We start from the raw sequence: 21,484 nt of genomic DNA on the forward strand, positions 1-21,484 counted from the left end.
AAAATTTATACAGACCTTGCTATATACTCCTAGTTGCTCTCCCTCTAATAAGAGAGACATTCCTTCCCTCCACTCTCTATTTCGTGTCCATTCAGCCAGCTTCTGGCCCCCTCTGCCCTCTCATCTCCCCCCTAGACAGGGGCTGCCCACATAGTCTCATGTGTCTACTTGATCCAAGATGCTCAGTCTTCACCAGTATCATTTTCTGTTCCATAGTCCAGTCCAATCCCTGTTGGAAGAGTTGGCTTTGGGAACGGTTCCTGTCTTGGGCTAACAGGTCTGGAGACCATGACCTCCGGGGTCCTTCTGGTCTCAGTTAAACCACTAAGCCTGCTCTTTTTATAAGAATTTGAGGTCTGCATCCCACTGCTGTCCTGCTCCCTCAGGGGTTCTCTGTTGTGCTCCCTGTCAGGGCAGTCACTGATTGTACCTAGACACCACCTAGCTCTTCTGGTCTCAGGCTGATGTAGTCTCTGGTTTATGTGGCCCTTTCTGTCTCTTGGGCTCATAATTACCTTGGATCTTTGGTGTTCTTCATTCTCCTTTGCTCCAGGTAGGCTGAGACCAACTGATGCATCTTAGATGGCCACTTGCTAGCATTTAAGACTCCAGACACCACTTTCCAAAGTGGGATGCAGAATGTTTTCTTAATAGATTTTATTATGCCAATTGACTTAGATGTCCCCTGAAACCATGGTCCCCAAACCCCTGCCCCTGCTACACTGGCCTTTGAAGTGTTCAGTTTATTCAGGAAGCTTCTTTGCTTTTGGTTTAGACCAGTTGTGCTGACCTCTCCTGTATTGTGTATTGTCTTTCCCTTCACCTAAAATAGTTCTTATCTACTATCTAATTAGTGAAAAGCCCTTTCCCTCCCTCCCCACTCTTGTAACCATCAAAGAATATTTTCTTCTCTGTTTAAACTATTTTTCAAGTTCTTATAATAGTGGTCTCACACAATATTTGTCCTTTTATAATGCAGGTTTTTAATGAGCTTCCTCCAATCTTGATGTCCCATTCTTCATAGAGCCCACTTTCTCGGATTATTTGCTCAGCATACAGATCGAGTAGGTATGGTGAAGGATGCAATCCTGACGCACACCTTTCCTGACTTTAAACCAATCACTATCCCCTTGTTCTGTTCGAACGACTGCCTCTTGATCTACGTATAGGTTCCTCGTGAGCACAGTTAAGTGTTCTGGAATTCTCATTCTTCTCAAGGCTATCCATAATTTGTTATGATCCACACAGTCAAATGCCTTTGCATAGTCAATAAAACACAGGTAAACATTTTTCTGTTATTCTCTGCTTTCAGCCAGGATCCACTTGACATCAGCAATGATATCCCTGGTTTCACATCCTCTTCTGAATCCGGCTTGAATTTCTGGCAGTTCCCTGTCAATATAGTGTTGCAGCCACTTTTGAATGATCTTCAGCAAAATTTGACTTGTGTGTGATACTAATGATATTGTTCGATAATTTCCGCATTTGGTGGGATCAGCTTTCTTGGGATCAGGCATAAATATGGGTCTCTTTCCATCGGTTGGCCAGGTAACTGTCTTCCACATTTCCTGGCATAGACAAGTCAGCGCTTCCAGTGCTGCAGCCATTTGTTGAAACATCTCAGTTGGTATTCCGTCAATTCCCGGAGCCTTGTTTTTCACCATGCCTTCAGTGCAGCTTGGACTTCTTCCTTCAGTATCGTCGGTTCCTGCTCATATGGTACCTCCTGAAATGGCTGAATGTTGACCAATTCTTTTTGGTATAGTAACAGTGTGTATTCCTTCCATCTTCTTTTGATGCTTCCTGCGTCTTTTAATATTTTGCCCATAGAATTCTTCAATATTTCAACTCGGCGCTTGAATTTTTTCTTCAGTTCTTTCAGCTTAAGAAACGCCAAGTGTGTTCTTCCCTTTTGGTTTTCCATCTCCAGCTCTTTGCACATGTCATTATAATACTTTGCTTTGTCTTCTTGAGCAGCCCTTTGAAATCTTCTGTTTGACTCTTTTACGTCACCATTTCTTCCTTTCACTGTAGCTATTCAATGTTCAAGAGCAAGTTTCAGAGTCTCTTCTGACATCCATTTTGGTCTTTTCTTTCTTTCCTGTCTTTTTAATGACCTCTTGCTTTCTTCATGTATGATGTCCTTGATGTCATTCCATGGCTTGTCTGGTCTTTGGTCATTAGCGTTCAATGTGTCAAATGTATTCCTGAGATGTTCTCTAAATTGAGATGGGATATAGTCAACGTTGTACTTTGGCTCTCATCGACTTGTTCTAATTTTCTCCAGCTTCAGCTTGAACTTGCATATGAGCAATTGATAGTCCTTTCCACAGTCAGCACCTGGCCTTGTTCTGACTGATGATATTGAGATTTTCCATTGTCTCTTTCCACAGATGTAGTTGATTTGATTCCTGTGTATTCCATCTGGCGAGGTTCACATGTACAGTCACCGTTTATGTTGGTGAAAAACAGTATTTGCAATAAAGAAGTCGTTGGTTTTAAAAAATTCTGTCATGTGATCTCTGGCATTGTTTCTATCACCAAGGCCATATTTTACAATTACCCATCCTTCTTCTTTGTTTCCAACTTCAGCATTCCAATCTGCAGTAATATCAATGCATCCTGGTTGCATGTTTGATCAATTACAGACTGCAAAAGTTGGTAAAAATCTTCAGTTCCTTCATCTTTGGCCTTAGTGGATGGTGCATAAATTTGAATAATAGTCGTATTAACTGGTCTTCCTTGTAGGTATATGGATATTATCCTATCGCTGACAGCATCGTACTTCAGGATAGATCTTGAAACGTTCTTTTTGACGATGAACGCAACGCCATTCCTCTTCAAGTGGTTGTTCCCGGCATAGAAGACCATATGATTGATTCAAAATGGCCACTACCAGTCCATTTCAGCTCACTAATGCCTAGGATATCAATGTTTATGTGTTCCATTTCATTTTTGATGACTTCCACTTTTCCTAGATTCATACTTTGTACATTCCACATTCCGATTATTAATGGATGTTTGCAGCTGTTTCTTCTCATTTTGAGTCGTGCCACATCAGCAAATGAAGGTCCCAAAAGACTCTGTTTTGAGGAGGCAGCTCTTCCCTAGTAGTCTTTTAGTGTCTTCCAACCTGAGGGGCTCATCTTCTGGCACTATATCAAACAATGTTCCACTACTATTCATAAGGTTTTCACTGGCCAATTTTTTCAGAAGTAGACTGCCAGGTCCTTATTCCTAGTCTGTCTTAGTCTGGAAGCTCAGCTGAAACCTGTCCATCATGGGTGACCCTGCTGGTATTTGAATCCCGGTGGCATAGCTTCCAGCATCACAGCAACACATAAGCCCGCATGGTATGACAAATCGACGGACTCGTGGGGGTGGTATGAATTAGCTACTTCCGTTATAATGTGCTCGCTCCCACGTTGTACTTATTCTCTTCTTGTACTATAGCTGGTTGATCCTGTGTATGTCTCACCTTCTTTATTATAAGCACCTTAAGTCCAAGGTGTTCATTTTTTATTTTAATTTTTAATCCCCCAAAGGGCCACTGGCCACATAGATGCTAAATACGTAAGCATGGTTGAATGTAAACGTTGTTTTAATAAACCCCTTTCTGGGCCGGCTGCAGGATGGGCTTGGTCATTGGATTCTCTTCTCTCAGTCCCATTTCAGATGTTGGCAAAGAAGAGGGCAAGGAAGAGAAGGAGGAAGATGGTGTGGGGCTCTGTCTGCCAGCCACCCCGAAGAATTGCCTTCCCCGCCGGGGCATCAGTGTCTTGGAGAAGCTCATCCGAACGTGCCCCGTGTGGCTGCAGCTGGGTCTGGGTCGGGCCGAGGTGGCAGGGATCCTGCAGCAGGAGGCGGCCGGGGTGAGTCGGGGTCTCTCTGCCTCACGCCTCTGGGTAGGCCCCTACTGTAGGAGGGTGAGGCTACGCCTGCCTGGGTCCGTTATCTGGACAGCTGCTTGTTTGCTTTCCTTCCTTAGAGTTAGCAGTTTTTGACCACGGTGTTTTTCCAGAACTCAGAGGAGAGTTTCTTGGTGGGAAGGTCTGGTTTCTGCCCTAGTGAGCAGGTATTCCTGGGTGGAGAGCAGTGGAGTTTGTGGCTGGTGTGGCCATCTGGGCATCTGGGCGCATGAGAGTAGGACTGGCAGGCTCAGAGCACCACGCTGGCCGCTCTGATCTGAGAGCACAGCAAGGCGTCGGATCAGAGAGCATCGGAGACCGGGGACCCGACATGTCATTTCATAGCTCCTCCATTTTACATATGAAAACAAGAGGCGATGTGCAGGGGCCAAAGATTTTGGAGGGTTGTGATCCAAGAGTTGGGCAATTGGCTTAAATGTTCTGCGCCTCGCTTTTCTCACCTTGAAATGGGAGTGTTAGTAGCTCTCCTATCCCAGGGGTGTTGTAAGGATTATGTGGATATATAGGCCCAGGGAAGGCCTCCTCTGGGGATATGGAGCCAGGGGCCTGGGGGCCAACCCACCCCCACCTCAGCGCCCAGCATCAGTCTGGAAGTCTGCAGCTGCCTCTTTTCTGGGGAGAAGAGCAGAGAGGGGGTTGGAGGGAAGCAGGCAGGGAGATCACAGTCTTCAAGAGAACAAGTTCCATTGTTTTATTGCTCCCCACCAGATGGTTTTCAGATTCAAAGGGGTGGAGGGTGTCAGAACGGATGATGAAACTGGATAGAAAACCTCTGGGTTTCACCCCAGCAGGTGTCTGGCCAGTATTCCTGGGCACAGCCCCGATTGAGCATCCAGTCTCCCCATTAGATGCTGAGGGATTAGCTTTTCCACCTTCCCCTGTTGGATGCAGCTCAAAAACTAGCCCAAGGAGCAAATTTTTAATGGTCAAGGGATGGCCACATTCTGGACTTTTCTTGGCTCATTAGGAGGGGCGTGCCCAGGAGGTATGTGTGGATGGGAGTGGACCAAACGATGAGGACCATCCCAGGAGAAGGCAAGTGGGTCTCCGGGGCAAGCTGGGCCAGGCAGAAGTCACAACTGTTATGTCAAATGATTCCGTCCTCTCTTCAAAAAATAAGCACAACTAAAAATAATAATAACTAAAAATAGCAATAGCAGTTCTATTTGGAGAATGCTTATTAATGCCAGACCCTGTGCCGAGTACTTTGAGAATGCTGTGTCATTTGGCCTTCATGGTACCTCCCTGAGGTAGACTCTGCTATTGTCCCCATATTACAGATAATGAACCTGAGGCCAAGTGGAGTGCCCTAGTTTGGGTCTCCCCAGAAACAGACCCTGAGATGAAGATTTGAACGCAAGTGCTTCATTTGGAGGCGAGCCCAGGAAGCACCAGTGGGGAAACTGAGGCAGGGAAGGGAAAGCAGCTAATAAAGGATATGCTATGATACAAGTAAAAGAAGCCCCAGTAGAGCAATGGTTACGCACTCAGCTGCTAACGGAAGGGTTGGTGGTTCAAACCCACCCACTGGCTCTGCAGAAGGAAGACCTGGCGAACTGCTGCCATAAAGGTCACAGCCTAGAAAACCCTATGGGGCAGTTCTGCTCTGCCCTATGGGGTCGCTATGAGTCGGAATCAACTTGACAGCACCTAACAACATCATCATGCAAGTTACCACTAGGGAAAACTGGAGCTTAGTCTTGCTGGGGAACTCTGGGATGCAGTGCAGAACACACCTCTCAGGGTTATTCCACCTGAGAGGTGAGGGCAGGGCGGATTATCCAATAGGCAAGGTAAGCACGGTGCTTACCTTGCTTACCAGATCATCTGTAGTGAACAATTTCACATTTTTGACCACATCAGAGATTCTGCTTCTAGGTAGGGCTGGCAGCTGTCCCTCTCCCAGCCCCACAGCACCTTCCTACAGAATCAAAGCCTCTTTTCATATTTATAATCCCTGACAGGGGCGCATGACCCAGTAAACCAGGTAAACACGGGCTGACTTGTGCTTACTCATTAATTTGTAGTGAAACAATTTCACATGGGTTTTACCACTTGTGTGTGTGTGTGTGCTTTAGGTGAAAGTTTACAGCTTAAGTTAATTTCTCATTCAAAAACTTATACACACATAGTTTTGTGACATTGGTTGCAATCCCCACAATGTGACAGCAGCCTCCCCCTTTTTACCCCAGGTTCCCTGTGTCCATTCGACCCATTTCTCTCCTTTCCTGCTTTCTTATCTTGCTTTTTGGCAGCATTTGCCCATTTGGTCTCATATATTTGATTGAACTAAGAAGCACGTTCCTCAAGTGTTACTGTTTGTTTTATAGGCCTGTCTAATCTTTGTCTGAAAAGTGGGCTTCAGGAATGGTTTCAGTTCTGGGTTAGCAGGGTGTCTGGGGACCATAATCTTAGGGATTCCTCCAGTCTCTGTCAGCACCATGCTTACCTTGCCAATTGGATAATCTGCCCCTGGGTGAGGAGGCTGAGGTGTGATTCATCAACTCTTAATAATTACCCAGTTGCCACTGAGTCAGTTCTGGCTCACGATGACCCCATGTGTGTCAGGGTAGAACTGTGCCTCCATAGGGTATTCAATGACTAATCTTTTGAAAGTGGACCACTAGGCCTTTCTTTTGAAGTGCTTCTGGGTGGACTGGAACTGCCAACCTTCTGGTTAGCAGCCGAGTGCTTAACTGTTTGCACCGGCTAGGGACTCCCAACTCTTGATAGTCATTGCTTAAAGGCTGTGGGGGTGGGGAGGATTCGTTTGCCGGCACCACCTCTCTACCCTGAGTATAAGCAGATCCAACCCTGTTCAGAAACAGCTCCTGGGCAAAGAGATGCATGGCTGGCAGTTAGAAGGAGGGCTGGAGGCTGCTAAAAAGCTAAAGCCCCAACAAGTGTGAGTGGCCCTGACAGCATCTACCACCAAGAGTGGAGTAACCTGCTGAAGGTCACATAGCTAGTGTGTGACAAGACTGTGAGTCCAGTCCTAGCTATTCCCAAGCACACCCCTCCACAGATGGAAGAGTTAGCAGCAGGACAGAAAAAGAAATAAGTTTTTGAGGTCAAATAGTAGCCAGCTGAGCCACGTTTATAAAGATGGGTAAGATAAGATCTTACCCCTCTCCTCTCAAAGGGTCTGGTGGGCTCCATGTAGGGATAGGAATGGTGACCGTGTGGGGTGGGGGATCTGAGTGCCCTGTGAAAGCAGGACAGCTAGTTCTGGAGGAGGGAAAGAGCACCACCAGGTGGGGCCACCTGGGCAGGCTTCCTGGAGGAGGCCTGAGCTGGGCTACTCCGAGCAGATGGGCTGGGTAGGGATGGGAGCAGAAAGGGTCTGCTGGGGAGTGGGTGATGGTGGAGAGCAGAGGCTGAGGCCCAGAGGTGGGTGTAGACCTAGCTGTGGTTGAGGAGGCACATGGGATGGAAGGCAGTGTGACGGGAGGAGTCAGAGCCTGTCGCCAGCCCCTGGAGGGCAGCCCCACGAGGCACTCCTCAAACCTGTGACGAGGTGCCCAGCTCAGGGCCTGGGCTCAGCGTACACAGAGCTCTGATTCTTCATCACAAGGATGGCAGGAGGGCAGGTGTTCTGGGGAGCTCACAAAGCCAGGCCGGGGAGCTCAGGGCCTGCGGCAAGAGGAAACTCACTTTCCAGGTGAGCACAAGTTCAAGCAAGGCCTTAAGCTTGAATCCCAGCCTCGGTGTCTGCAAGAGGCCTGGAGTGTCTTCACCACAGGCAGAGGGGTGCCCAGGCAGCCCAGCCCCGGGAGTGCTTCTACAGAAAAGGCAGAGGACAGGAAAGGAGTCTCTGAGTGCAGTTAACATGCTCAGCTGCTAACTGAAAGACTGGAGGTTCAAGTCCACCCAGACATGCCTCAGAAAAAAGGCCTGGCAATCTATTTCTGAAAAATCAGCCGTTGAAAACCCTGTGGAGTGTAGTTCTACTCTGACACACGGGGCTCCCATGAGTCAGAGTCAACTTGATGGCAACTGGTTGGGAAAAAAAGCTTCAGGCTGGGTCCTGAAGTGACACCTGTGCCTAGAGCTTGAGTTCAATCCTGTGAGTGAGACCACAGATTACTGTTGGGACTGAACACGGCTGCACTAAAGGAGGCCAGGTTATGTCCAGGGAGCGTTCTTGGAAAATGGCCGCGCCCTCCCACTGCCCACTCATGGCCGCCTTCTGAAGCCTCAGGGGCTGGGCCAGCTCGACGGAAAACGCCTGGAGCAGATCTGGCTTCCTTGCCTTCCCTGCCCTCCACCGTTACACCCCCTGCTCCCAAGTGAGTCTATATTTTCAGGCAGAAGCAAAGCCCTAAAGGAGCCCTAGTGGCACAACAGTTAAGCGCTCAGCTGCTAACTGAAAGATTGGCAGTTCAAACTTACCAGTAGCTCCTCAGGAGAAAGACCTGGCAATCTGCTCTCATAAAGATTACGGCCTAGAAAAAAATTCTGTGACATAGTTCTACTGAGTCAAAATCAACTCGATGGCACCTAACGACAACAGCAGCAAAGCCCCTAATTAAGCTCTAATACAAAGATGGGCCAGCTTTTAGTCAAAGCTGCTGTTTGCACCATCTTATTTGGTGCTCACAGCAATTTCTATCAGGTAGGATTATTAGCATCCCCACTCAGAGATGAGGAAATGGGGGACACAGAGAGGTTAACTCACTTGTCTGTGGTCACACAGCTAGCAGGAGCAGATGCTATGTGGGGAGATCTTAGTGATTCTGGGAAGACCCTTTGCCACAGGATCGCTCTCACAGGACTATCTGATACTCCACTGGGGCAATGACCTTGCCATTTTAAAAGCCATGGGTACCACTGGTGGCCCCAGGCTATGAGAGCTGGGAGGATTCTCAGGGACCACCTGGCCCCACCTCTCCAGGCACCAGTGAGAGACAGTGCTTCCTCCTGTTCCAGGCCAGAGGGGATCCAGCCCCTTTGTCCCAAACATCTACGTGACCTTGACCACGTCTCACTCCCTGCAGTCTACTTCTCTGATAAGGTGTTAGGAACATATTGGCCATTTTTGATTTGTGTGTATCCAGAAACAAGGCAATCAAAAAGCCACCTTTATTCCTTCTGCACCCAAAGGAGGTCGTTGTTGTTAATAAACTTTTTATTTCAGAATAGTTTTAGATTTATAGAAAATTGTGATGATAATACAGAGAGTTCCCACGTACACTGCACTTGCTTCCTCCCATTGTTAACATCTGGCGTTAGTTCACGAACCAATTCATATTAACTAAAGCTCATACTTGATTTGTTTCCTTGGTTTTTACCTCATATCCTTTGTCTGTTCCAGGACACCACGTTACATTTAGTCATCGTGTCTCCTGAGGCTCCTCTTGGCTCTGACAGTTTCTCAGACTTGCCTTGTTTTTGATGACCTTGACAATTTTGAGCAGGACCAGTCAGGGATTTTGCAGAATGTTCCTCAGTTGGGATTTGTCTGATGTTTTTCTCATGATTAGACTGGGGTTGTGGGTTTTGGGGAGGGTGACCCCTGAGATAAAGTGCCATCCTCATCACGTCATATCAAGGGTACATGCTCTCAACATGACTTGTTGCTGTTGGTATTGACCCTTGACCTTGGGCTAGTGTTTGTCAGGTTTCTCCACTGTAAAGTTACTCTTTTTTCCTCCTTTCCATACTATACTCTTCCAAAGGAAGTCACAGCCCACTCTCAAGGAGTGGGGAATTAGGCTTCGCCTCCTTTATTGTGTATTTACATAAATTATTTGGAATTCTTCCAAACAGATTTGTCTATTCTCCTCCATTTATTTATTGATCCAATCATTTACATATATTAGTATGGATTCATGGATATTTACTTCAGACTTTGGGACATAATCCAATACTACTTCATTTTGTTGCTCAAGTTGTGCTAGCTTTGGCCATTGGGAGCTCTTTCAGCTGGCTCTTGTGTCCCTCTGACATAGCCCTATCATTGTGGGCTTTTTTCTTTCTGGCACTGCAAGATACTCCAGACTCATCATGTTTATTTCCTGCCTCAGTCCTAGAATCAGCCATTTCTCCAAGGAGCCTTGGTTCCTTTTAATGGAGCGTGGTGTTAGAAACCAAGATCTGGGTGCAGGTATGCCCATTGCGACTGTAACATTGTTGCTTTGAGGCCGAAAGGTGGTTTTTAGTGAAAGGAACTCTATATAAGACTGCTTTATGTAGTGGGGGCTTATCAAAGGTTGCAGTAACCTGAGTTTTAATATGGACCAGCCATGTAGGTGGCTCCAGGTCTTCAGAGAGAAGGAGGGGAGCAGTGGCTATATGATTTTCTTCCTAGGTGTGAGCTCAAGTAATCCAGTAGTTTGGCAAAAGCTTTCCTTGAAGCCTCTCTTACCCTTCAAGGTGCTGGGGCCAAGGAAAGGCACTTTAAGTCATCGGTCACCCTAGGTCTGTGTGTGCCACGCACAGGTTCAGCCCTTTATTTCCACCATCTCTCATCTTTCCAATGATCTTGCAGAACAAGTGGTAGGATCTCTATTTTATAAGTAAGGAAGCTCAACTCTACAGTGGTAAGGAAATTAAAGATGCAATAAATGAATTCACAGAATCAAATGAGAATGAAAACATACCCTACCAGAACCTTTGGGGCATGGCAAAAGCACTGCTCAGAGGTCAATTTATAGTAATAAATGCACACATCCAAAAAGAAGAAAGGGCCAAAATCAAAACATTAACCCTACAACTCAAACAAATAGAAAGAGAGCAGCAAAAGAAGCCCTTGGGCACCAGAAGAAAGCAAGTAATGGTTACAGCAGAATTAAATGAAACAGAAAAACAATTGAAAGAGTTAACAAGACCAAAAGCTGGTTCTTTGAAAAGATCAACAAAATCGATAAACCACTGGCCAAACTGACAAAAGAAAAACAGGAGAGGAAGCAAATAACCTGAATAAGAAATGGGGTGGGCGGTATCACAGCAGACCCAACTGCAATTAAAAGAATCATAACAGAATACTATGAAAAATTGTACTCCAACAAATTTGAAAACCTAGAGGAAATGGACAAATATCTAGAAACACACTAGCTACTAATCTGTAGTGGTAAGGAGTCTACCCTGAGTAATATGGCTACTAAGTGGTAGAGCATGATTTGAACCCACAACTGACTACCTTCAAAGACTTTTAAAAAACACAAATGTCAGTGTAAAAATGGCTTGGGGGCAGTGTCTGGCCTCCGCCAACCCCACAAGGGGGAAGGAAAACCAAGATCGACAACCCAAGGCTGATTCTCATGAGGCGGAGTTCAAACATGCCTCCTCTCTCTGCCATCATCACCAGTTCTGACAGCAGCTGTCCCTCCCACAGCCCTCTCTACTGGGTTCAATAAATCATGGCAATGGCCACACAGAACTCACAGACCATACTCACCATTATGGGGTTTATTAGGGAAGTAACAGTTACAATTCAGGCTCAGGAACACCCAGGATACAGTTCTTCCATCAGGACAGCCTCTTCCCAGCCACGCTCTCAGCACACCTCTCCCTGGCCCTCAGTCTCTGCCCAAAGGCACTCAGGGTTCTCTCTCCGTGGGCTGGGAACTTCACCGGGCTGCGTCCTGCTGCTGGGTCTCTTCCTTACATGACAGTAAGCTCCTCCCCGCTGCCCTGGAATTGGCTCTCCTTTAAGGCAAAACTGACCAATTCCTTTAGTAGGCCACAGTTATCCTATCACATAATCAACCTGGTTGAGAGTTACAAAACCATGGCTGGAAAGGCCACACACAAAAGTAATTAATCCACCGCAGTCACCAATGTCACGGAACAACTTGTGTCTGGGTTTTTGAGTGAGAAACTAACTTGCGCTGTAGACTTTCACCTAAAGCATAGTAAAATAGAAAAAAATATATACGAATGTCAAGGAGCCCTCGTGGCGCAATGGTTAAGGCGCTTAGCTGCTAACCAGAAGTTCAGTGGTTCTAACTAGCCTGCAGCTCTGCAGGAGAAAGGACTTGGAGATCTGCTCCTGTAAAGATTACAGCCTAGGAAACCCTATGGAGCAGTTCTTCTCGGTCCCATAGACTCACTATGAGTTGGAAGGAAGAAGTTCCAGGATCCTTCAGCCCACCTCCCTCACTACCAAAAAACCAAACCAAACCCACTGCCATCGAGTCAATTCCGACTCATAGTGGACAGGAAACAAGTGTCCTGACCCCCAGCCCAGTGCTCTTACTACTACCCACTGTTGGTTTTTGGAGGGGGCAGGAAGTTGGCATAGGGGTTCCTAGCTCTTCAAAGATGATTGTTCCCTCAGAGTTGCATGCCACCCAGCAGTTTATACAGCTGAGGAAGAGGAGGCTTCTGCTTTTTGCAGGTTCCTAATCTAGTGTGTCGGGGGAGTTGACAAAAGGAAACAGAAAAGAGGGAACAGAAGGAACAGGCTGACTCACATGTCAGCTCAGCAAGGCACCAGACAGTGCTTGTTCCCATAGACGAGACAGGTTGAATGAGGACACTGGGGCACAGCCGGGCCTGGTGGTGGCCTGGTTATTCGGGGAAGGCTTTCAGGATCAGCAGCCAATGGAGGGCCCCATCATGGGCCAGAATGGTGAATGGCTCCCATTTGTCACAGCCCCAGGCAGCCCCAGGCAAGTGGCCTGGAGACGAATGAAGAAGGCCTTGGCACCTGTGCTTGTCACTGCTCACCTGGGCTTGTCCTCTCACTCAGCCCAAGGCCTGAAGTCTGGAGCTGCTATCCAGGATGGCTTTCCTTGTCCTGGTGCCTGTGTTCCGCCATGTTGCCTTCCTGAGTCATGGAGCCATCCACGAACAGTCAAGGACTGGAATGCTGCCTCCATACAGTGGGGGCTCTGTGCCATTTGTCCTTGGGGCTGGGAGGTAGGTAGAATGGGACCTGAGGAAGGAAAGTACAACATACTGAGTGCTTATCACATAGCAGGCACTCTACTGAAGTCATCTATCAACCTTTCACCGGTTGTTTGAGATACTGTCAGCTGAGAATGCTTTCAGCTTCAAATAACAACCAACCTGGCCTGTGGTAACTTCAACCATAAAAACGCTATCGTTTACCTAACTGCTACACACTGCTGGGTTTAAGTGCTGGGGGTTTGCCCTAATCTAGAATACCCTTCAGGAGCCACTGCCCTATATTTGTTCCTGCAGTTTGTCACATAGTGACACAGTTTTCCAGGTGCTGTCTGTGGATGCCTCCTAGAAGGGTCCCAGCGACTAGCTCAGCAGCTAAAGCCCCTCATAGGGGAGCTGTAAAAATGGTGTGGGGGCAATGTCCAACCTCCTCTAACTTCACAAGGGGAAAGGAGAGTCAAAATCAACAGCCCAAGGCTGACTATTTTAAGGTGGAGATCAGATATGCTTCCTCTTTCCGCCATCTTTACCAACTCTGACACCAACTATCCCTCCTACAGCACCCTCTGCTTCTCTGCTGGGACTGATAATTCGTTGCAATCGCCACACAGAATTCACAGACCATACTCATGATTATGAGTTTAGTAGGAAAGTAACAGGTTACAATTCAAGCTCAGAAACACTCAGAATACGGTTCTTTCATCAGGGCAGCCTCTTTTCAGCTATGCTCGCAGGCAGCCCCTCCCTGGCCCTGGGCCTCTGCCCAAAGGCACCCAGCTTTCTCTCTCCAAGCGCCGGGAAACACACCATGCTGTCTCCTGCTGCTGGGTCTCTGCTGCCACTTCTCTCTCCTGATTCTAGGAGCTTCTCAGCGAGGGGATTCCAGGTCCAAAGGATGTGCTGGCTTCTGGCTGTTCTCCCTGGTTGTGGTGGGATCTTCTCTTCCCACCTCTGGGGTGGCTCATTTCAAGCCCAGCAGGATGGTAAAGCTGCCCAATCCCTTTGGTGTGGCACATTTACTCTATCCCACAGTTGCACCGAATCACTTGGATGGGAGATATAAGACAAGAGAAAGGCTAAAAAGGCCACACAAAAGCAGCCTATGGTACTGCAGGAGCCCAGAGCAGACTATCTTATTCCAATGGACAGGGGCCAGAGCAGACCACTGACCTGGGCTCTGCCCACAGAGAGCACCTATTAGTACCGCCCTCACCCATTGCCCTCTGGAAGGGTCAGAGGACTCCTCTAGCCAGACCAAGCCAAACTCAGACCTCTCTCCCTACCCTCCTCCCTAGTTCATTGCAGGCACCTTATCAGGGTTTTCAGATAAAAGCCCTGGGACTTGGCTAAGGCAAAAGGGAAGTGCCACCAAAGAGCTTTGTGGTGATGGGTGTTCAGAATTGGGAACCTATCAAGGGCCCAGTCTGGGGGACTCTCCACCCCTGTTGATACCTCTGCCCCTCAAGGAAAAGATAACACTGGGCAGGATGGTAAGAGACAAGCCAGATCTGGACAGTGTGGTAGTGATGTCTGCGTCTGAGTTCTGCCTCTGTAGTTCCTTGTCTGTGTGAACTTGTGTTGATTTAACTTCTCTGTGCCTCTGTGTCTCCATCCATTAAAGGGCATAATAGTAGGACCTACCTCATAAGGCCTTATGGACTCAAACGTGCCAAGGATCATGAAGGTGATGCAGGACTGGGCAACATTTTGTTATGTTGTACATAGGGTCACATGAGTTGGAGCCAACTTGACAGCAACTAACAACAGTAACCTGATACAGCCATTATGAGAACTGTTTTGTCATTAGGTGTTGTCGAGTTGGTTCCGATTCATAGCGACCCCATGTACAACAGAATGAAACACTACCTGGTCCTGCGCTATCTTCCCAATCGTTGTTATGCTTGAGCCCATTGTGAGAACTGAGTGATGCTAAATAGAAGGTACCTAGGTTTTTTTTTTTTTAGGGACCAAGTACAAACATTAGCCACTGTTTTAACTTCTGGCTTCTAAACAGAGACCGAACCACTGTCTTTGGTTTGTTATCTTGCATTTAGCCCCTGTTGCCCTGGATTTGTAAGTTTCGTCCCCCCAGCTCCTGTCTCAAAGAAATCCCTTGATTCTTTCTCGAAGTAAATGCACGTGGTAGACCGACTCCAGTTCTAGGTGGACCCTGAGACTAGGAGGCAGAAGAACGGCACCCTGCCTGGGGTAAGTGGAGAATTCACCCACTGTGAGCACCTGTGGAGAACCAGTCACTCGCCTGGGTGCCTTCCCGTGCAGTGCCTCGATTAATTCTGAAACACCGAGAGCAGGGCTTGGGGCTCTGGTATCTGCTGGGTGGTGGTTGGTGTTATTCTCCCACTTAGAGCTGAGAGCACCAAGGCTCAGGGAAGCCATGTCATTACTCAGGGTCACAGAGCTGGTAATGGCAGGGGAGGGGGTGGCTGCTTAGTGAGCCCAGGAAGAAATACCTTGTGATCCTCCTCCTGCTGGAGGGGTTCCTGCCCAAGGGCTCCTATCTTCTTTCTTTCTCCCTGTGGAACGTGATGAGTGGAGAACAGGCCGGTGCCAGAGCAGAGGGGAGAAGTCTAGAAATAGTTGCATGCTGGGCGTGAGAGAGACAATTTGATTGCAAGGTGGTGTTGAAGGAGGTCCCAGGTGAGGCTGGCAACCAGGATTTGTAGAACTGGTCACCCTAGGGAGAGATCAGAGGCAAGGGGTGAAAACATGAAAAGAGGAAGGCAACGGTCGGTGGAGTGAGAAATCCATGTTGTATTGTGACCCTGAACCTATGCAGGTCTATCTCTCTCCCTAGCAAAAAGTCAACCCACGTTACAGAAAACGGTCTTTCATATTATTCTCTTCTATTTTACTTTGGAAAAAAAAAAAAATTGGTGGTGGTGGTTGCGTTACTAATGGGTCATGACCCGTGACCCATGACCCACAGTTTGAGAAAGATAGCCCTTCCCGTGTCCTTCCTGTCCCTCATGGGGACAGGGCAGCTCTGCCATGTGCAGGTGCTTCTGGGCAAGTGGCCCAGCTGTGTGTCCTCCTCCATGGCCCCATGACTCCGGGAGCATGTCCCTGCTTCCCTGCGAAGACAGAAACCCCCAGTTGGGTTTCAGTTCAGATGGGCACCAGCCTCAGCTCTTGCACTGGCTCAGGGTCAAGGGTCAGGGTTTGCCTTGTCTGCCTTCTCAGGGGGCACCCCAGCTCCTCAGGCCCCCTTCCCATGTCCTGCTCCCAGAACTTTAACAGGGAGGTCCTGGGGACACCCCAGAGTTTACTCACCCACACATATGCGCACTCAAACTCACTCACTCATACTCCCACACACATTCACACTGTCAAACACACTCTCACATTCACATATTCACACTCACACTCATATACACACACTCATTCACTCTCACACTCACATTCACACATATCACACTCATACCACATTCAGTCTCACATTCACATTCATGTTCACTTTCACACATGCATTCACACTGTCACACACACTTTCACACACATATTCACATGTACACACACTCACAACCACACATACACATTCACACACAAACACATGCATTCAACATAATCACACAACACTCTTGCTCACACATACACATGTTCAGAGATATTCACACTCACACACCCACATATACATGTTCGCTCACACACACACGCTCACATCCCCTCTTTTCTTTGAAAGACAACATGTGCCTGGAGTCATTTCAGGTTCAGGTTAATGCAGCAATTCAATGATGCTACAGGTCCAAATAGGGTGAGGCCATGGCAGGAGTCCTAGCGTTGTCTCCGAGCGGAGGGCAGGGGCAGGCGGAGGCATCTGGAAGTGAGCCAGCCTACTGCCGAGTCCCCTTCACAGGGCCACCTTCCAGGCTGGGGAACGCCTTGCCAGGCTCACCCCCTCCTGCCTGTCATTTCCGCACTCAGCAACATCCCCACCCGTCTCCCTCTGTCTGCTGGGGTTCTCAGGCTCTCTCCACCCTGCCTACTCTAGAAGGGCTGTGGGCTCACTTCTGATCACGCTCAGTGGCCCACGCGTATTGTGTTGCTGTCCCTGAAGGGCCATAAACTCTCACAGAAAGCAAAATCTTAAGCCAAAGGACCCACCCTCTCTGGGCTGGTAGTCGAGTGCCAGGACCTAGAGTCCAAGGACCTGAACTCAAGTCCCAGCTCTAGCACTTACCGCCCCCGTGCTCTTGGGCATTACATGCCTCTCTCTGCCTCAGTTTCCTCATCTGAAAATGGGGAGAATAATAGTACCCCCCTCATAGGCTTAACATGAGAATTAAGTGAGATGATGGAATTTAATGCATCGATGTTAGGGCAGGGGGCAGACTAGGGAGGCAATGTGTGCTAGCTACTATTAAGCAATAATATCAGTAGTATTATAATATTTTATCAGCAGCTGTAAGAACAATATTATATTAACAATTATAATACATCATTGTTGTTAGCTGCTGTCGAGTTGGCCCCTGACTCATGGCAACCCCATGCGCAACAGAACAAAACCAGGGCTTCGAACCCGTTCCCAACGGTTCAGTAAGTGCCAGTGTAAGCGAGGGCAGCATATGTGTTGCATGGCAACCAAATCTGTTGCCTTTAGGATTTTGACCAAAGTCGGAAACACACACTGGTGCCCTGCTCAAAGATGGCGGCGACTGCATTGCTTTGAATGTGTGTTCCTCTCCATAGTCCTGCCAATAATCCAGTCTCCTGCATGGATCCTGGAAGTTTCAGGAGCCCGATGCAGGAGATTGGATTACTCTCTGGACTGTGGAAAGCGACACATATTCAAAGCGGTGCAGCCGGCCGCCATCTTTGAGCAGGGCATCGCCGTGTGTTTCCTAAACCAAGCCAAACCAGTTCCAGCGGAGTCAATGCTGACTCATAGGGACCCTATTGGACAGAGTAGAACTACTGCATAGGGATTCCAAGGAGCAGCTGCTGGATTCCAACTGCTGACCTTTTGATTAGTAGCCAAGCTCTTTAACCACTTCGCTACTAGGGCTCCGTGTGTGTTTCCTACTGAGGTCAAAATCCAAAGAGCAACAGATTTGGTTGCTATGCAGCATGGACGCTGCCCTTGTTTGCTTCAGCAATTACTGAACCATTTTGAAATAGTTCGAAGCCCTGAACAAAATGCTGCCCAGTTCTGCACCATCTCTACCTTCAAATGAGAATTGGACCATTGTGATCGATAGGATTGTCACTGGATGGTTTTCCAAAGTAGATTGCCAGCCTTTTCTTCCTACTACTCCTTAGCCTGGAAGCTCTGCTGAATCTTGTTCAGCATTATAGCAACACTGATGCGCTTTGGCCAAGAATTGAATCTGGCTCTCGCACATGGAAGGTGAGAATTCTACCAATTAACTACCACTATCCTCTTGTAATAATGATGCAGTATATTAATAATAATGATAATAGTAGTAATAACCAATAAAATGACAGAATTTTTTTCTTTTTTTTTTGTACTTTAGATGAAGTTTTACAGAATAAACTAGTTTCTTATCAAACAGTTAGTACACACGTTCTTTAACATTGATTAACAACCCCACGACATGTCAACACTTTCTCTTCTCAACCCTGGGTTCCCTATTACCAGCTTTCCTGTTCCCTCCTGCCTTCCAGTCCCTGCCCTAGGGCTGGTGCACCCCTTTAGTCTTGTTTTGTTCTATGGGCCTGTTCAATCTTTGGCTGAAGGGTGAAACTAAGGAGTGACCTCATTACTGAGCTGAAAGGGTGTCTGGGGTCCTTACTCTCAGGGTTTCTCCAGGCTCCGTCAGGTCAGCAACTCTGGTCTTTCTTTTTGAGTTAGAATGTTGTTCTACATTTTTCTCCAGCTCTGTCTGGGACCCTCCATTGTGATCCCTGTCAGAGCAGTCAGTGGTGGTAGCTGGGCACCATCTCGTCGATCTGGAATCAGTCTGGTGGAAGCTGTGGTATATGTGGTCCATTAGTCCTTTGGACTAATCTTTCCCTTGTATCTCTAATTTTCTTAATTGTTCCTTGCTCCCGAACGGGTGAGACCAGTGGAGTGTTCTAGATGGCCGCTGAAAGGCTTTTAAGACCCCAGACACTACTCACCAAAGTAGAATGTAGAACATATTCTTTATAAACTATGTTATGCCAGTTGAGCTAGATATTCCCCGAGATTATGGTCCCCACAGCCCTCAGCCCAGCAATTCGGTCCCTCAGGAAGTTTGGATATGTCTATGGACCTACCATGACCTTGCCTTTTACAGGTTGTGCTGGCTTCCCCAGTACTGTGTACTATCTTACCCTTCACCAAAGTTTCCACTTTTCTATTGTCTATTAAGTGTTTTTCCATCCCCACCCCTCCCCTCCCTCGTAACCATCAAAGATTTTTTCTTTTTGTATGTAAACCTTTTCATGAGTATTTACAGTAGTGGTTTCATACAGTATTTGTCTTTTGTGATTGACTTATTTCGCTCAGCATAATGTCCTCCAGATTCATCCATGTTATGAGATGCTTCACAAATTCATCGTTGATTTTATCATTGAGTAATACTCCATTGTGTGTATGTACCACAGTTTGTTTATCCATTCATCTGTTGATGGGCATCTAGATTGTTTCCATCTTTTTGCTATTGTAAAGAGTGCTGCAGCGAACATGGGTGTGCATATGTTTGTCTGTGTGATGGCTCTTCTTTCTCTAGGATATATTCCCAGGAGTGGGATTGCTGGATCATATGGTATTTCTATTTCTAGCTTTCTAAGGAAGCACCATATTGTTTTCCACAATGGTTGTACCATTTTGCATTCCCATCAGCAGTGCATAAGAGTTCCGATCTCCCCCGCAGCCTCTCCAACATCTGTTATTTCCTGTTTTACTGATTCGTGCCAGTAATGCTGGAGTGAGATGGTATCTCATTGTGGTTTTGATTTGCATAAAATGACAGCAGAATTTGAAGCACGCCAAAGTGGAGGTAGAACAGAGCATGCCTTTGGTGGGAGACAGGGAAGAAGCACCTCCCCAGTTCTCCTGGAGAGCCTCTCACACCTGGGGCTGTGTCCTCAGTGATGCTCCAGTGGCCCCACTCCCAAAGCTTCCCTCAACTCACGCTGCTGGTCTTGTCTCTTCCAAACTCTAGCCCACATGCTTGGGGCCTGAGTGGGAGAGGCTCTGACTCCAGAGACGGGGCAGGGATGAGACACTCTGACCTAGATCTCTCTGGGGAAAGGAGTCCCCCAGCCTTAGCTGAGGAACACCCCACTTGGCAGCTGTAACCCGGGAGGCTGGAGAGTTTCTAGAAAAGGTCACCTAGGAAGGCCCAATGAGCATGTTTAGGCCAGCTGAGACTAAAACCAACATTTTAAAACAAGATTTGTGAAAGGAATTGGAGATTCCCCCTCCCCATGACTTCCTGGGGAGGGCACAGCCCCTGGGGACAGCTGTGGGTGTGACTTTAAATTGTTCCTTCACTGGAGCGGAACTTGCCCGGAGCAGAAGAATTGAAGTGAAGTGTCTATAAATATACCGACTCTGGTTTAGATTTCGGGGAATGTTTGGTGACTACAGCATAGATGTGTCCTCAGGGCCCAAAGGCATCATTTTGTCAGACTCCAGCCCACAGGAAAAGAGAGCCTCTCTAGGCAGGATCTTTGGTCTGCATGGGGTCAGGAGCAAAGACACAGATGTGGGGGGTTGAATCCCAGCACCACCTCTTACAGCATACATGACCTTGGCCCGCTGACCCTTCCAGAGTGTGTTCTATGGGCCAAGCCCTTCACAGCTATTAACTCATTCAGTCATCACACCAGCCCAAGGAAGGTGGTCCTTTTACAATGAATGGGAGAGTGCCTCAGTTTCTTCATCTATGAAATGGGAGTAATAACAAAATTTACTTCATGAGGTTATTGAAGGGTGAGGCAAGTTAACATATGTAAAGTATTCAAGTTTCTTTGTCTAGAAAATGGGAATAATAACAAAATTTACATCAAGAGGTTATTGAAGGATGAAGCGAGTTAATATATGTAAATTATTCTGATCAGTTCCTGTCACAGAGAAAGCTCTATATTAAGTATTAGCTATTTTTCTTTCTGTTGGGGAAAAATAAGTGCGAATTGACTAATTTCTGTGATTATTTCAAGCAAGGCCCCAAGAAGGTACACGCGGTGTGAATTGAAATTCAACCTGATGTCCTGTATGTTAGAGCTTTTCTAAGTGTGAACCCCGTGGACCACCCACATCAGAATCAGCAGGCGAGCTTGTTTAAGCGTTGATTCCCAGCTCCTGTTCCAGGAACCAGCATCCCAGGGGTAGGGCACAGGAACCTGCGTTATAAACAGGCCCCCCTGGTGACTCTATGTCTATAAACATCCCTGGATAAACATTGATTTAGTTGAACTCCCTCAGTGGGCAGTAGTGGTTCAGGGGTAGAATTCTCACCTCCCACGTGGGAGACCTGGCTTCGATTCCCAGCCAATGCAGCTCATGCGTGGCCACCACCACTCTGAGTGGAGACTTGTGTGTTGCTATGATGCTGAACAGGTTTCAACAGAGCTTCCAGACTAAGATGGACTAGGAGGAAATGCCTGGCAATCTATTTCCGAAAATTAGCCAGTGAAAACCCCATAGAACACAGTGGTCTGAACCGCAACCAATCATAGGGATGGTGCAGGACCAGGCAGTGTCTTGTTCTGTAGTGCAGGGGGCCACCGTAAGT

The 21,484-nt window shown here is 47.5% G+C and overlaps 1 protein-coding gene across 1 annotated transcript in view; it reads left to right on the forward strand.

Annotated features, from left to right (window-relative positions):
* RIN3 (Ras and Rab interactor 3) overlaps window positions 1-21,484 on the forward strand; it is a 166,511-nt gene that overhangs the window by 41,212 nt on the left and 103,815 nt on the right. Inside the window, exon 2 of the mRNA XM_023546647.2 lies at window positions 3,665-3,872. Within this exon, the coding sequence (XP_023402415.2) occupies window positions 3,665-3,872 (208 nt within the window). The remainder of the gene's footprint in view (window positions 1-3,664; window positions 3,873-21,484) is intronic.

Source organism: Loxodonta africana, chromosome 10 (assembly GCF_030014295.1).
Source record: "Loxodonta africana isolate mLoxAfr1 chromosome 10, mLoxAfr1.hap2, whole genome shotgun sequence".
NCBI lineage: Eukaryota > Metazoa > Chordata > Mammalia > Proboscidea > Elephantidae > Loxodonta > Loxodonta africana.